The 14,932-nt window shown below is 33.5% G+C and overlaps 1 protein-coding gene across 1 annotated transcript in view; it reads left to right on the top strand.

The window, feature by feature from the left end:
- Positions 1-2,738: 2,738 nt before the first annotated feature.
- LOC148273117 (transcription termination factor 2-like) overlaps positions 2,739-14,932 on the top strand; it is a 28,864-nt gene continuing 16,670 nt past the window's right edge. Inside the window, 8 exon segments of the mRNA XM_088239102.1 lie at positions 2,739-2,872; positions 4,138-4,302; positions 5,481-5,701; positions 8,069-8,356; positions 11,348-11,509; positions 12,641-12,770; positions 14,473-14,661; positions 14,664-14,774. Of these exon segments, the coding sequence (XP_088095228.1) occupies positions 4,140-4,302; positions 5,481-5,701; positions 8,069-8,356; positions 11,348-11,509; positions 12,641-12,770; positions 14,473-14,661; positions 14,664-14,774 (1,264 nt within the window). The 5' untranslated portion in view covers positions 2,739-2,872; positions 4,138-4,139.

The raw sequence follows: 14,932 nt of genomic DNA on the forward strand, positions 1-14,932 counted from the left end.
TATTGATCTGCCTTTTCTCTTCAAAATTTTGAACACTTATCGATAGTTCTTATCTCAGTATTTCAATCAGTTGTCCCGTAAAGTCAACACGACAAGTTAAGTTTTTTTATAATCCATTGCCCAAAATAAATATGTTTAAAACTCATTTATTTATCGTAACTGCTCCAAATTTAAGTCACTTTTTCCGGGAATGGGAATTCAGATATTTTCAATACAAAATTTTGTGACTTAAAAAAAAACTTTTTGAAACACTAAAAACAAAACATTTGTCACTGCAATAATTTTATGTACCTTTAATTATGATCATGTTATTATCATATCAAAATTTTGAATCAGTCAACTACATAATGAAAATCCCTCTCCTCCACTCTGTTTCATCATTCCTTAACCTTTTTGCTTTTTTTTTATCTTGTCTTCTGTAATATACATTTTTTTCTGTACTGTGTAACATGTTCTCTTATTATATTTTATAAAAAAAACTTTTACTGAATGCATGTTAGAGTGGGCCGATGATGTGAGAAGTTTTTTTATTTTTTTAGACATCAAAGTGAAAGGGGTCTAAAAAGTTGCATTTTAGATCACATTGAACGTAAAAATTATTAAAAAATATTTTCAATACTAGTTTTGGTCCTCAACCGTCTGAATATTTTGCTAATTATCTGTACTGATAATATTATTGTTTTGTGAATAAAAATATAACTTAATCACATTACAAATTCGAACACGTTTTAAAATTACCGAAATGCAAAAAGTTAACACTCCGTGGAACTGATTCCGTTGAGCACCTGGCTAATATTGACGAAAACAATGGCTAATTAAAACAATGCTACCCATTTATTACTTAGATGCTTATTTAATAAGGTTTAATGCATATTATATTAATTAGACTGATTTTCTTACTTAAATACGAAATGACAGCTGGTTTAGCGCAAAAAAATATTTTTCGAAAACTTCAAGTTCTGGTTGCGGGCCAAAAGTAGTATCAAATATTTTTTGGATATTTTTTGCATTCCGAGTAATCCAAAAGACAACTTTTTAGGCCCCTTTCATTTCGTAATTCAGAAAAAAAATTACCGGACCACCCTAATGTATGTACTATTTTTATTTTTTTAAATAAAATCATCATTCCCTTTCCGCACCTAATAGTGGATAGGGCACTGTATTGGTACACCAATCTCAGCAAATCTTGATCATTTTTGCTACATGAAGGTAAAATGATCAGTCTTACGCTTCAGGTACCAATCCAGGAATTATGAATTATTCTAATGTAAAATCACCCCTTTAAATAAATATTTCATATCAACCTTGTCGGAAATCGATCCCGAGACCTCTCGTATGGTAGACAAACGCGCTGACCATTGCACCACGAGGCCAACAATTTATATAACAACTGTTGTATTTCCAAAATAAAATAAACAATTTAAAAATTAAAAAAACAAGAACGAAAAGAACGATACTCATATGAAAGACTGTTGTGTATAGTTGGTGCTACAGACTGACAGATGGAATAAATATTTATTGATTGTATATCAACGTAAAAACAACTACCTATATTCCCTGGTCCGAAATACAGTTTTTTGCAACGCACGGGCAATGCACAAGACATATATTTCGTCTATTAATTTAGACATAATCAGACAACATGTGCTGCAAGGAAAAATGATATTGATTAATGTTCTTAAGGTTAAATTTTAAGTACGCTCATATCGGTTAGACGTTAAATAAACGAGCCTCAAACTCAAAATAATTCGTTCAAACGATGAGTCTGATTTTTATAGTGCCTCTTTGATGAAATAAGTAAAAGGGAGCAAGCGGAGTATTCATATTATCGTATTTACTCTTGTACTAATCGTTGGTCGCCTTCAGTCACTCCCGCTCGTATTGGCATTGAGTACATATATGTACCTATGTAGCAGCAATTTTATCGAAATTAAAAAATACGTACCAGAATACACGCTGGATGTTTCTGCCTTCACATTATCCGGTACTTCAGCAAGATCATTCCTCAAATCCGCTTCCTCTAAGTAATCGGGGCTCGAAGATATTCTACTTGGCATTTGGTAATGTCCTATGTGAGGGTTTGGTGCCAAGTCATCAATACTCTCTTCTGGCGAACTGCTTTCCTTGACCTGAACATAGAATTGATTGAGCATTTATTATTTTTAATAATTATTCTAGAAAGCAAATTCAGCAGTGCAATACTATGACTGACCTATTTTTCATAGTAAAATACTTTATCTACATATTTTTACAAATAGTAAAACGTTGAATACATATTAAAGGTGTTCGGGTGTAATGAAAAATATAAATAATCCACATTGATTATTAAAGTCTAGCAGTATTGTAGTACAAAATATATTGTCACCTCACTATAAATTTGGTACCAAAACCACAACTGTTTTATTGTCTGGATAAGGTAACATATGATTGTATTTTTAATAATATTTAACGGTTTCTAACTTGAGTCAAAACTATGGGACGTGAACCTGACTTGGGAGGATGCACAGGAGCTAGCAGCTGACAGAGATGCTTGGAGGATCTTTGTGGGCACCATATGCTCCCACTAGGGAATAATTAATGAAAAAAATCACTTGAAAAGGGTCAATAAAGTACCTACGCTTACGGTGAAATGTGAATGCTCCATTATTATACGAACCATAGATTTGTAAAATTTGTCTCTGGTTTAATAAGATGAAAATAATTTATTCTATGAATAATATGAAAATTAACCGAATCTAACGTGTTTGAAGTTTGAATTGTCTTGAGTTTTAATTTTTAATGTTGTGTTTTGAATTTAAACTGCTTAATACATCGCACTTCTTGAAAATCTAAACTACTTAAATTATTTTTATTTCCCAAAAGTTTGCCCACAGTAAGTGTGTTGAATCCGTAATCCATATATTTATTGTTCAAAATAACTGTCATTGCGATTATTTGAATGCAAGAATGTTGTCAATTATTCACTCTTCTAATAGTTGTTTTAGTGGGCCTTTATTATTATATGCTGTAAATAAAACATATTTACACTAATCATCGAATTCAATCATTTATACTATACTACTGTCGAAGACAAATTTACGACTTGAAATAATTTCGCGAATTGTATTATTATTATATTTTTAAATTACCGCTTTTGTCTCTCTGTCACATTCATATTCATTTGTTTATACGAGACATTTCTTTTAGTATGTCACGCCACTTACAGCCATTAGCGTGACGAATTCCGCTCCATTTAACTTTGTTTGTTATTATTGTTTTTTTCGAGTTGTTTTACAACCATCTTATTTAAGTCTAGGTACTAATAAGTACAACGTGTATGGTCGATGGGTATCATTTTTTAAACAAAACGCCATTTGTATCTGATACTCAATTATTTTAATTAAATATGAGACTCAATTGTATCAGTCATTTGGTTCATTATGAATGCCATTTTCACTACACTAGACTTGTACTTATTGAGGTCCACCTCATGGTGAGTGGCTAGTATGTTTGCATACCATGCATGAAGTCTCAGGTTTGATTATGGTCATGAAGTATTCATTTAAAGTATACACGGACATGGCATGACCAAATCCAACAAATTTTTGAAGATGGACATGTCAAAAGACAGAATAGTCCCGATTAGTGGGTTAACTTCTCGGTAACTAGAAATGAATCCCAACACTTATCATTGGTTGAATTCGGAGAACAAGTGATGACGTTCGGAGTAGTTCATTTTTATCAAAATCATTTTTATTTTTTTTTTTTACATTTTAGAGATACTTCGCAGTACAATTAAATGCTCTAATTTTTATAGCGCATAAGAAAACATTTTTTGTATCTAATTTTCCATTGCACAAAACTTCTTCATTGACAGGCTTACGAAAGCCCTTATGGATTGGCATTAAAGATATAAAGGTACATTGATTGAACTTGAACAGTCTCAAAAACTATTTTAAATTATGCTAGGTATGGTAAGGTAATGGTATGGTCTAGGCAGACATGCCAAGTGTGCCATCTTTACGCCAGGAGTTATAATATCACTTGCTTCTTGAATGCTCGCCTTTGCTGTAGGAACACATCGACAGTGCTACTTTAGGAGATTTTCTTAACTGTTCTTACGTTGGTATTACAGCTTTATCGTATTTATTATTTCAGAAATGGATGATTCATTTGCCAGTTATCGACATGCAATTAATGAACGCTCGGAATCTGAATCCAGTGATGTAATCGACCTGAGTAATGATTCGTCATATTTATCAAGCAAGAGATCGTCAGCAAGGGAAGATGAGAGACAAACTATTATTCCTGATTCTGATGAAGGTAACTTGTGTTTGGGTCACCATTTTAAAAATATTTTTGCAAATTGTGTCGGTATCCCATAGAATTGCACATTAATATTGGGTGTGTTATTCTGTAAATCCACCCATTTCTTTATTTCTACACGTAAAATATAAATGTGTTTATCTAGAGGTTGATAGTTTACATAAATAAAAATATATTTTTTTTAATCTTGTCTTGTTGATGCAAAAAAATGAGCCACAATATTATGACTTTGAGAAAAATTATTGCAGATGATGAAACATCTTTACACATGTTATGTAAATGTGATGCTTTATATCATAAAAGAAGCCGCATCCTCGGTGGACCATTGGTCAAACCTGAGGATTTGAGAGCATTCACCCCCTATCTGATAGCTCGTTACTTTAATTACTTGGGCTTGGAGGAGGAGATTTAGCAATAGATATGAGATCACTTCTCTTTAAAGACTAAGCTTGGAGGGCGAGAACGAATTTACAGGGACCCGTCACAATAGATCTACACAAGTCGCAGTGATGCCAGGAGCTTGTTTGGCACTAAACCCTATTTACAAGAATAGAATGGAATTGACTAGTTAATAAAAAATACTTCTTTCTATTGTAGTACCAATATTTATTTAGCTGGGTTAATAAAACCATTAGTAAATGATATTAAAAACCGGATATACTACAAATCACAAAAGAAAACTTTATGAAAAAGTTTATTGCAATAAATAAATATTTTTCTCTTAGGGCTTTTATTACCAAGACAATGTTTTGTGCCTTTTTATTTAGAAAGTGTCAATTCATACATTGCTTTATTTTTTAAATTAAATTATAATGCTGTTCCTAAACATAAACTTATTTGCGTGCAATGTAGTGTTCTTGCTTGATACCTTGCATTTATATATTTTTTTAATTAAAACTTTAAAATGTGATCACTTTTTACATTACTGCATAATTTTATCTAACAGTTTTTGTTCCACTGACCCATCTTCATTATTTGTTCTGGAAATTGAAAGGTTGACTCAAATATATTATTCAATTTTGATTTCATAGTGAATAAAAAAAATACACAATATTAATCTATTATACCGCAATATTTTATATATTTTTCTAAAGTGTATTTTTGTAATTATATTTCTATGTAAATAATATGTGTATGGAAAAATAAACAATATATTAAATGTGTTTTGTTTTTAGGTTCAGATGGATCGGATACAGAAAGCAGCTCGTTATCGTTCAATCCTAAGAAAAAAGGTGCGAAAAATAAAATACTCACTGATTCTGACTTAGAAGATACTTCAGATTGTGAGGATGATCACAATATGACCATGTCAGCTGCAACACGGCTGAGTATTTTCGGAGTTAAAGCACCCGGTGCCAATTCTGATGATGACTTTATTGAATCAGATAGTGAAGAGGTAATTGAATTTAATGTCAGTTAGAGTAAAGTAAGGTGCGATTTCGTTTCTGTTGATGATAATTTTTCACAGTTGTGTACAATTTCTGTTACTTAGGCACAACCCGCGATAAGTGAATCGGAGTAAAATAATATTAATAAGAGAACTTGTTCATTTTATATTAAGAGGTTCTAGCCGGATGTCTCAAATCAAAGGGTTGTGGTCCCGTGACTAGTATCGCGGACTCACAGATCAGAGGACCGAGGTTCGAACCCCGCTCTATCATGACCTGATTCCCATTTTCTAGTAATGAATTATTTATAACTCATTGAATCGGGTTGTGGTCCTGTGGCTAGTGTCTTGGACTCGCAGACCAATGGTCTGTGGTTCGAATCCAACTCTACTCCAACTTTATTTCCATTTTCTAATAGTGAGTTATTTACAACTCGTTGAAAATAGCCCTTAAAATGAAATATTTGGGTAAATCATAACGAAATATTTATTTTTTCCAAAAAAAAAAAAAAATGCCCCATAAACTTGAAGTATTTGGGTAAATAAAAAAAATGCAATTATTTATCTCTTTAAAAAAAGAAAATGATGTCATTTCTAAAGTGTTTTAACACTTATGCGTAGGTATTGGAACAATTGTTTTCTCACATCCGTATTTTTATTTTTCTAATACATAAGTAGGTTCCTAAATATATTGAACGTTATTATAGTCAGCAAATAATAATATTATCTAATTACTTTCAGTATTGTATTAAAATGCCCGTTGTATTAATTGGAGAAAATAAAAATTAACTTGTTTAACACCCGTTGGATAGTCGTGACATTTAAATTATTAATATTGTTTTTATCGAAATGAACTCGAGAGTTTAGAGTTATATTCTAAAATAGCCATGTGCCTAAAAAAATAAAAACATTAATTCAGAAATTTTCAAAATTGTAAATCTCCCAATTTAAAAATCATGTCTTTGGTCAAAAAACAAATTAATCCTTGCAGTTCACAATAACCACTAAACAACCTAATGAAACATAGCATAGTATACTACTGTTTATGTGTAGTACAATATTATGTGTAGACCACATAATGAGTAAAACTAAAATGGGTGGAAAGGCTTCAATGTTTACATCTGCTATAACTGATAGACTGACCATTATTCAACAATTCTGTCATTTAACAGCAAAAAAAAAAACTAATCATCCGAGAACAATCAATAAACCAACAGCAAACTGAACTCAAATATAAGCTAGAATTAAAAAAAATAATTTAATTGACATGTGAAATATGTAAAATTAAATTGTTCTCCTTAGAACAGGTTTTTTTCTTAGGAGAACTCTTAAATTAATTCTGTAAAAAAAAAATGTAGAGTAAAAAAATCATTTCATAAAATGACCAGACAATATTAAGTCATTTTACATAAAGTTCCAAAAGTAAAGAAGCTTCAAAAGTGGGTACCCAAAGAGCTCAGCAACAAGCTTGCGTCGATACCTGCATTGCTGAGCCGACACAATGACAGGGAAATTTTGGGTCAGATTGTTACTTGCGATGAGAAATGGATCTTGTATGACCACCGTAAGCATTAATCGCAGCGGTTGAATGAAGGGGCTCCAGCCAATCCCAAAATGAAAAATCACCCAATAGAAGGTTGTGGTAACGGTATGGTGGACCTGTGTCAACATTATACTCTACAGCTTTATAAGATCTGGCTAAACTGTGACTGCAGATGTTTATTGTCAAAAATTGCGGACAATGATGGAGAAGCTCGCAATAAAGCAACGAAAGCTGATCAATCGCTCATCACTTTTTTCATGACAACGCCCAGCCTGGCACTTCACGGAAGACGGTCTCTAAGCCGCGAGAGCTGAAGCTGGAGACTCCGTCACCTACCATACTTGCCGGACCTGTTCTGACTGATTACCATTTTTTTTAATTTGGTTATTTTTTTTCAAGGGTTAATTTAACTTCTAAGATTCAATGAAAATGACTTTTTAGGATTTGTCAACACCCGCCCACAGGACTTTTACAGCAAAGGCATCATCAACTACCATTAAAATGGCAAAACTGTGTAGGCAATATTTAGATTAATTCAGTATATAATTTTCATACAAAAATAAATGTTTAATTTTTCTATTCAAAACTGTAATTTGTAAGTGGGCACCTAATACTATAACTGTATCGTTTATATGTAGATTTCAGCAAAAAATAAAATATTTTTCATTACACCCGAACACATATAATATGTATTCAACGTTTTACTATTTGTAAAAATATGTAGATAAAGTATTTTACTATGAAAAATAGGTCAGTCATAGTATTGCACTCCTGAATTTGCTTTCTAGAATAATTATTAAAAATAATAAATGCTCAATCGATTATATGTTCAGGTCAAGGAAAGCACTTCGCCAGAAGAGAGCATTGATGACTTGGCACCAAACCCTCACATAGGACACTACCAAATGCCAAGTAGAATATCTTCGAGCCTCAATTACTTGGAGGAAGCGGATTTGAGGAATGATCTTGCTGAAGTACCGGATGATGTGAAGGCAGAAACATCCAGCGTGTATTCTGAAAAAGATTTCTCCATCAAGATTTTACCGTCGGATGAAGAAGCTGTTATTGATGTCAGTAGCGACGATGATATCAAAGTACTAGACAAAGAAAAAACTTCTGTTGTAAGTTATTGTTTTTTTTATAATTTATAGTAGTGAAAAGAACCAAGTCTCAATATTACTGTTGACAAAAACACTCATCCAGGGTTCTGTTTCTCAGAAAATCCTAAAAAAGAAAATCGAGTGGAGATAGGTTGGCCTCGAAGCATAGTAGTATGCGAATTAGCCTACCATGCTAGAGGTCCTTGGTTTGATTCCTGCCAAGTTATATTAAGTTCTTTTCATGGTCATGTCATACTATATTTTTGATTATAAACTTAATGGCCAAGTTCTTTCGATTGTCACCTCTATAAGAGATCTTGGAGTGATCCTAGATAATAAACTAACTTTTCTGGAACACTTTGATAATATAGTAAACAGATCCTTAAAAATTTTAGGCTTTATTAATAGAACTACGTCTGATTTCCAAAGTATGCTTACACTTAAAACACTTTATTGCTCTTTAGTTCGCCCTATTCTTGAATATGCATCTGTAATCTGGTCCCCTCATTATGCTGTTCATATCAAGCGCCTTGAATCAGTTCAACATCGTTTTATAAGAAAAATTGCATGGAGGATGGGATTGGAAAGAGGAGACTATTCATATTCTGATATGGAGAGGTTTTTAAGCATATCAAGTCTTGAAAAACGCAGATGCATTGCAGATATAATCTGCATGTATAAAATTATGAACTGTCTCATTGATGCCCCTGAAATTTTGCAAAAGATTCTTTTTAACGTTCCCACCCGTAGACTAAGAAATAATGAAATGCTTTTCCTCGGTCACTACAGGACCAATTATGGTGCACAGTCGCCTTTGCCCAGAATGATCAGGCGGGTGAACGATCATCAAGATCTTGATTATTATGGTGTAAGGATGTCTTTCTTTACAAATCAGCTAAAGAATCTGTATAGTTAGCCTATGCTTTTTACTTAATCTAAAAAATCTATCATCTGTCTTTGCTGCTTATTTCTGTTCCTTATATTTTTTTATTCCTTTGTAAAAATTTCTTTTAATTGTAATGTTTATAATGGACTTTGTCCGTAAATAAATAAATAAATAAATAAATATATATGTACTATAAACTATTTAATAATTAAAAAAGGAATGTCCCACGCTCACACGCTGTAGTCTTTGTGGGCATTTTTGCCAATTCGTGTTATAGCTTAATTTTAAGATGTATTTTTCTAAAGTGTATTTTTGTAATTATATTTCTATGTAAATAATATATGTATGGAAAAATAAACAAATAAAAAAAAAAAAAAAAAAACGTGAAATATTTGTTTTAAAGGTGGTTTAACTCTCCACTATTTCACTGTTCCTGAGCTAGTACCTGGAGCGTAAGACTGATCACCTTACCTTCATGTAACAGATGATCGAAATACGCTGCATCTAGTATTTCAATGTACTGTCCTATGCACCACCGGGTGCACACGGGGGTATAATGATGATGAGTTAATAAAAAATATGTCTTTCTGTCTTAGTACCAAAATTTATTCAGCTGGGTCGATGAAATCTTCAGGAAATTAATTAAATTAAAATGTAGTATTGTGGGGTAATTACTACAACGAGGCAACATAAAAATCATGATTTTTGAGTCAACCATTAAAACACATCGCACCTCGAGTGTAAAACCATATGTATGTGCAAATAGATATGGAAGATTTCACTTTGCTTGAAAAACTGAGTTTTAAAAATGTTTTTAAAAGTTAATGTTTTAATTTAAACTTACTTCTCCTTTTCACCTTCAATCTTGTGACAAACAAATGTGATCGTTTTGTATTTAAACCTCAAAAATGACAAATTTGCAGATTAATTTCACACTTACAGCGCGACGTATTTCTATCTTCCTCCATGAATGCTACAAATGGACATGTTGTGATGCATTCAAATATTATTATGGTGCAATTTTTGAGTATGTCCAAATGCTTGCAGACTGGGTGGATTTCCTCCCTAGGGAGTTATTCATATTCAAATTTAAATACTCCCTAGGGAGGAAATCCAATCAGTCTGCAAGCATTTGGGCATACTCAAACATTGTTGAATTAACTACCTGGTAAAAAAAGCATAAAAATTGGAGAAAAAAAAATTAAGCGTTGCCTAGTAGGTAATTTGGTTCAGCCGAATGAATCTCATCCCGTGATAAAGGTTTCAGCTCTTTTACTTCACAAAAGTCAACAGATTGAAGAGTTGAGGAAATGTGGATGTTCAAACATGGGTAGAATGGTGAATGTTACATAGTGTGTAAAGTGGCCACTTAAACCAGCCAATGACAGGTCATAAGCCCTATAAATGCCTAGACTTCCATATTACTTAAAAATGTTTTCCCTCTTTGTTGAAATAAATTGAAATATTATGGTGATTTGAATTTACAACTTGTTAATTTATTTATTCAATAAACGCCCAGAGGGCTCTTACAATATACAGTTAAAAGTACATAAAGCATTATAGAAAATAACATAAAATAAAATCATAACTATTACACTAAACGTGTAATTAATTCTAAAAAAAAAGAAAGAAAGAAAAAGAAAATAAAGTGAATATAAGTAGAGAAACACATTAAAAAGAGGAGAATTGAGGAGATGGCCATTCGATGGATAGGATAGCTGATTTCACTGCAGCAGGAGTGGTGTGGAGCAAGTCCAACAGCTCAGCATAATGATTAGCAGTCCTGTGGATGCTCACTAGGGGAGGGGAGAATGGTGGGTGAAGTTTGTCCTGTTGTACTCACACTGGAACATGTGTCTGAGGTGAATCATGTATTATGGAGGAGGATACAAAAATGTGTTTTAGTTGTTAAAAAAATGCTAATTACCCAACGATATGACCATGATTTTTTTTACATAAAAAAATGTAAAATGAAAGTCTGAGCACCCATGACAAACAGTTTAGCAGTAGAATAGTTTATGGGGAAGAAAAGCTATTGTATTTTATATTTTGTAAAATATTTTTTTTTTTTTTTACATGCTACCAATACGTTTGTTATATGTATATCCATGACCTTTTTTTTTCAGAGAAACACTTCACAAATTTCAAATACATCACAACCAAAAATAGCAAACTTCTTTACCGACAAGACCTATCCAAATAGCGGAGTTGTGTATGTTAAGAAACAAATTAAAGACAATGAAATGAACAAGCTTAACTCGCTTAAAGTGGATTTGATAAAAGTTAATGTAAGTTATTAATAAATTATCTTTGCTAAAATACGTATTTAGTTCAATTGCATTTTTATTTTTAATTTTAACAAGTGACTGACAACGTCATGACAAAACACGGTCACTGGTTAAAATTATAAATAAAAGTGGAATTAAACTATATGCATATTTTTATTATTCAATGTATATATTAAAAAAGTTATGTTTACATTTGCATTTAATATAATTTACATACATATGTAATTTTGTAACATTAAATTCCATTGTATAAATTTATATTGTATAACTGTGTAGTAAATTATGTAGTAGGGAGTAATGTTATTATTTATTTTTGCATAAAAATGTCTGCTTTAAAAGCACAACTCTGCTCCGAAATATCAAAGGGAACTATGCATTCCAGATGAACTAGCTGACAGGCGTCTCACGCTTAGATCAGCTACGTCTACGGCGAGAGGAAAAGTTATCATACCTCTACGCAAACGGCGAACTAAATTTGGTGAGCGCGCATTTGCGTTCGCAGGCCCTATGGCATGGAATGCTCTCCCAGCAGAGGTGCGAGGCTGTGAAAGTGAAGTGATGTTTCGGAAAAAACTTAAAACCCACTTGTTCTCTAAATCATTTGAATAAATCCGTAGCATGTGACAACAAAATAAATTGTTTTAATCAAATTACAAATTTAAAAGCTTCAATTAAATTAATTTAACAATATAATCACTATGTAAAGCGCCCTTGAGGTATTTTATTACAAAAATGGCGCTATATAAGTTATCCATAATAATAATAGGCAGACTAAACATGATCCAGAAAAATCTATTACCTAAGTGTGTATGTAGTAGATAAAGTAATTGTTATTTTTGTTAGTAAACTATTATCTTATTATTAATGTGTTCTGTTGTAGCTTCAAAATTTATGCATGTTACATTCAAAGTCAAATATTTAATTTGCTTTTTATAATTATTTTTAAGCTCCTAATGAATGTGTCATATAATTTTTTGATTTAATTTTTTTTTATTAATTTCAGGTAAAAAGAATAATTCGATAATAGCACTTTATTTATATATTATTCAAGTTGCATCACTTTAGGTGTATATGGGTTCTATTTTGCAATTGATTTATAGTAATATTTTTAAAATGAATTTTTGATTTCAGTATCTGCTGGAGTCAATGAATATTGCAACATTGCCAGATAAAGGGGTGAAGCTTAAACGTAGAGCTGATGAGCTAAAGGTGAAAATCAGAAAACAGCAGGAGAAGGTTTCCGATATGGTGGTGGAACCGGGTGAGTACATTAGCCAAATATTACTTTTCCATTGTTTTATTTTCATGTTTCATATATTTTTTATTCTATATGAACTGTCGAAGTTTGCACTCCCTACCTCAAGGATTATTTGAAATAAAATGTATTATTTTGTTGTAAATAAATCTGCAGTTATTTTTACTAGTAGGCTCTATTTGTATGTCAAATTCAGTAGTCCACTGCATGCCTATAGACTCGACTTAGTTCCTTTAGGAGAATTGAATTATTTTTTACATTTTATTAAAATGTTTGTATTCTATTAAATTTGTATGTTTGTAAGGTAAAAGGCACTGCGTGCTGTGCATATTAGTAAATAAATGTTTTAGAAGAATGGACAACAGAAAGTTATTGGGAACTTATTATGTTATTAGGTTATAAGTTATTAGGAAGACTTCTTACCGAAGACAAGCTCACAAATGTGTAGAGAGGCTTGGACTCTGAAGATGAGGCCTGTAACGTACGCGTTACCACGATGAAAGTTTCGCCGGTTCGTCACCCGCGTCTGCCGCAGTCAAGCTTCCCGGCGTAAGTGGGAAGCCGCCCTCCCAGACAGAGCCAAAGACAAAGTCGGAAGGTAGGAGCACAGCTGCGCCGACCGCAAGTCAACCTCAATAGCCCTGAAAAGGACTTTCCACCCGGTCCAAGTGGTGCAGAGAGGCGAAGGCAGTCAGCAGGCAGAGCGGAGCGAAGAGCGAAGTGCAGGAAGGCGAACAGGGCGGAGAACGGAATAAAACACGTGTGAACTGTTCAGAGTTAGGAACTCAACTGATTTAATATTTCCAATTGACCGCCTTATAAAGCGGTGCGCGTCAGGCTCCGTGAGTCGGCCATCCCACCCGCGCTGGCTGCCTCGGAGTGGTGGGGGTAATCTTTCCCCGCCACTCGCTACATGCCGCCGGCCGCAGGTGGCGTAAATACGGGCGCTCAATGCCCGTACGGGCCATTTCGTCGGCAGCCGCGACGCGCGCAACATGACATTTACATAATATATTTTTATACATTTTATCCATTTTAACCTAGCTATTTTTCCCCGGTAATACTGAGGCCAGGCTCGAAAGTGACCATTTTATCTTTATTGAGAGCCCAGCCATCAGTTCTATACATTTACCGGGGATCCTTTCTAGTTATTGTATTATTTTAAATTATTCGACTTTTACGCGTCCGGAACAAGGCCAATAATTATTGTCAACAGACTTCTTAAATATTTAGATTTTTCTTTTCAATTATTTATTTAAAAACATTTTTTTCAAACAAGTTACTTCAGGTCTCTTGATGCTGTTGCAGACGAATTAGAGGTTATTAAATTGTGTTGTGATTAATATGATTATTCATTCATCGATCATTCCCCTTTCCGCACCAAATGCAGCGTACTTCAATCATCTGTTACATGAAGGTAAGGTGATCAGTCTTACGCTTCAGGTGCCATTCCAGGAACAACGAAATATCGCAGATAAAAAACCTTTCAAATCAATATTTCACGTCCACCCTGCCAGGAGTAGAACCCATGACCTCAAGAATGGTAGGCGAAAACATCAATCATCGTCGATTACCTTATTCAAGACTTACTTAAGAGCAGCCATCGAGTCAAAAACACTCGCCCAGGGTTCTGGTTCTATTTCACACGCATAACTGAATTCTTCACCTGCCTGGACTTACGTTAACAAAATTTGAACAACTCTTTCAGATGTGATCACTGAGACTCATATAAAAAATGACGGTTTCATTTCCTGGGATGACATCAAATCCGGTAGTACCGCAGTCAAGCCGACCCAATTCGGCTCTCAGGCCATCAGTACGCACATGGCGCAGCGAAACTTGACGCTGGAGAGTCTCCGCACCCTACACTCCTCCCTGCAGACCTGCCCCTCGGAGGGACCCTGGCCACTCCTCCCAAGACCCTGAAGACAGAGCTGATGGTGCACCAGCTGCACGCCCTGGCCTGGCTGGCTTGGAGAGAGACCAAGAAGCCTAAGGGAGGGATTCTGGGTTTGTATATTCAAATACTTAACTCTTTGAACTTTATTTATTTTATACTCACTGTTCAAGCTAGCTCTGAATTAAATTCTTGCAAAATAATAGAAATACAAAAATAACAAAGAAAATTTATTTACACACTGATTTATTTAAAATAATAAACATTTTAT

The sequence above is a fragment of the Micrasema longulum genome, unplaced genomic scaffold (genome assembly GCF_059751315.1).
Source record: "Micrasema longulum isolate JH-2025_06_02 unplaced genomic scaffold, ASM5975131v1 h1tg002066l, whole genome shotgun sequence".
NCBI classification, from domain to species: domain Eukaryota; kingdom Metazoa; phylum Arthropoda; class Insecta; order Trichoptera; family Brachycentridae; genus Micrasema; species Micrasema longulum.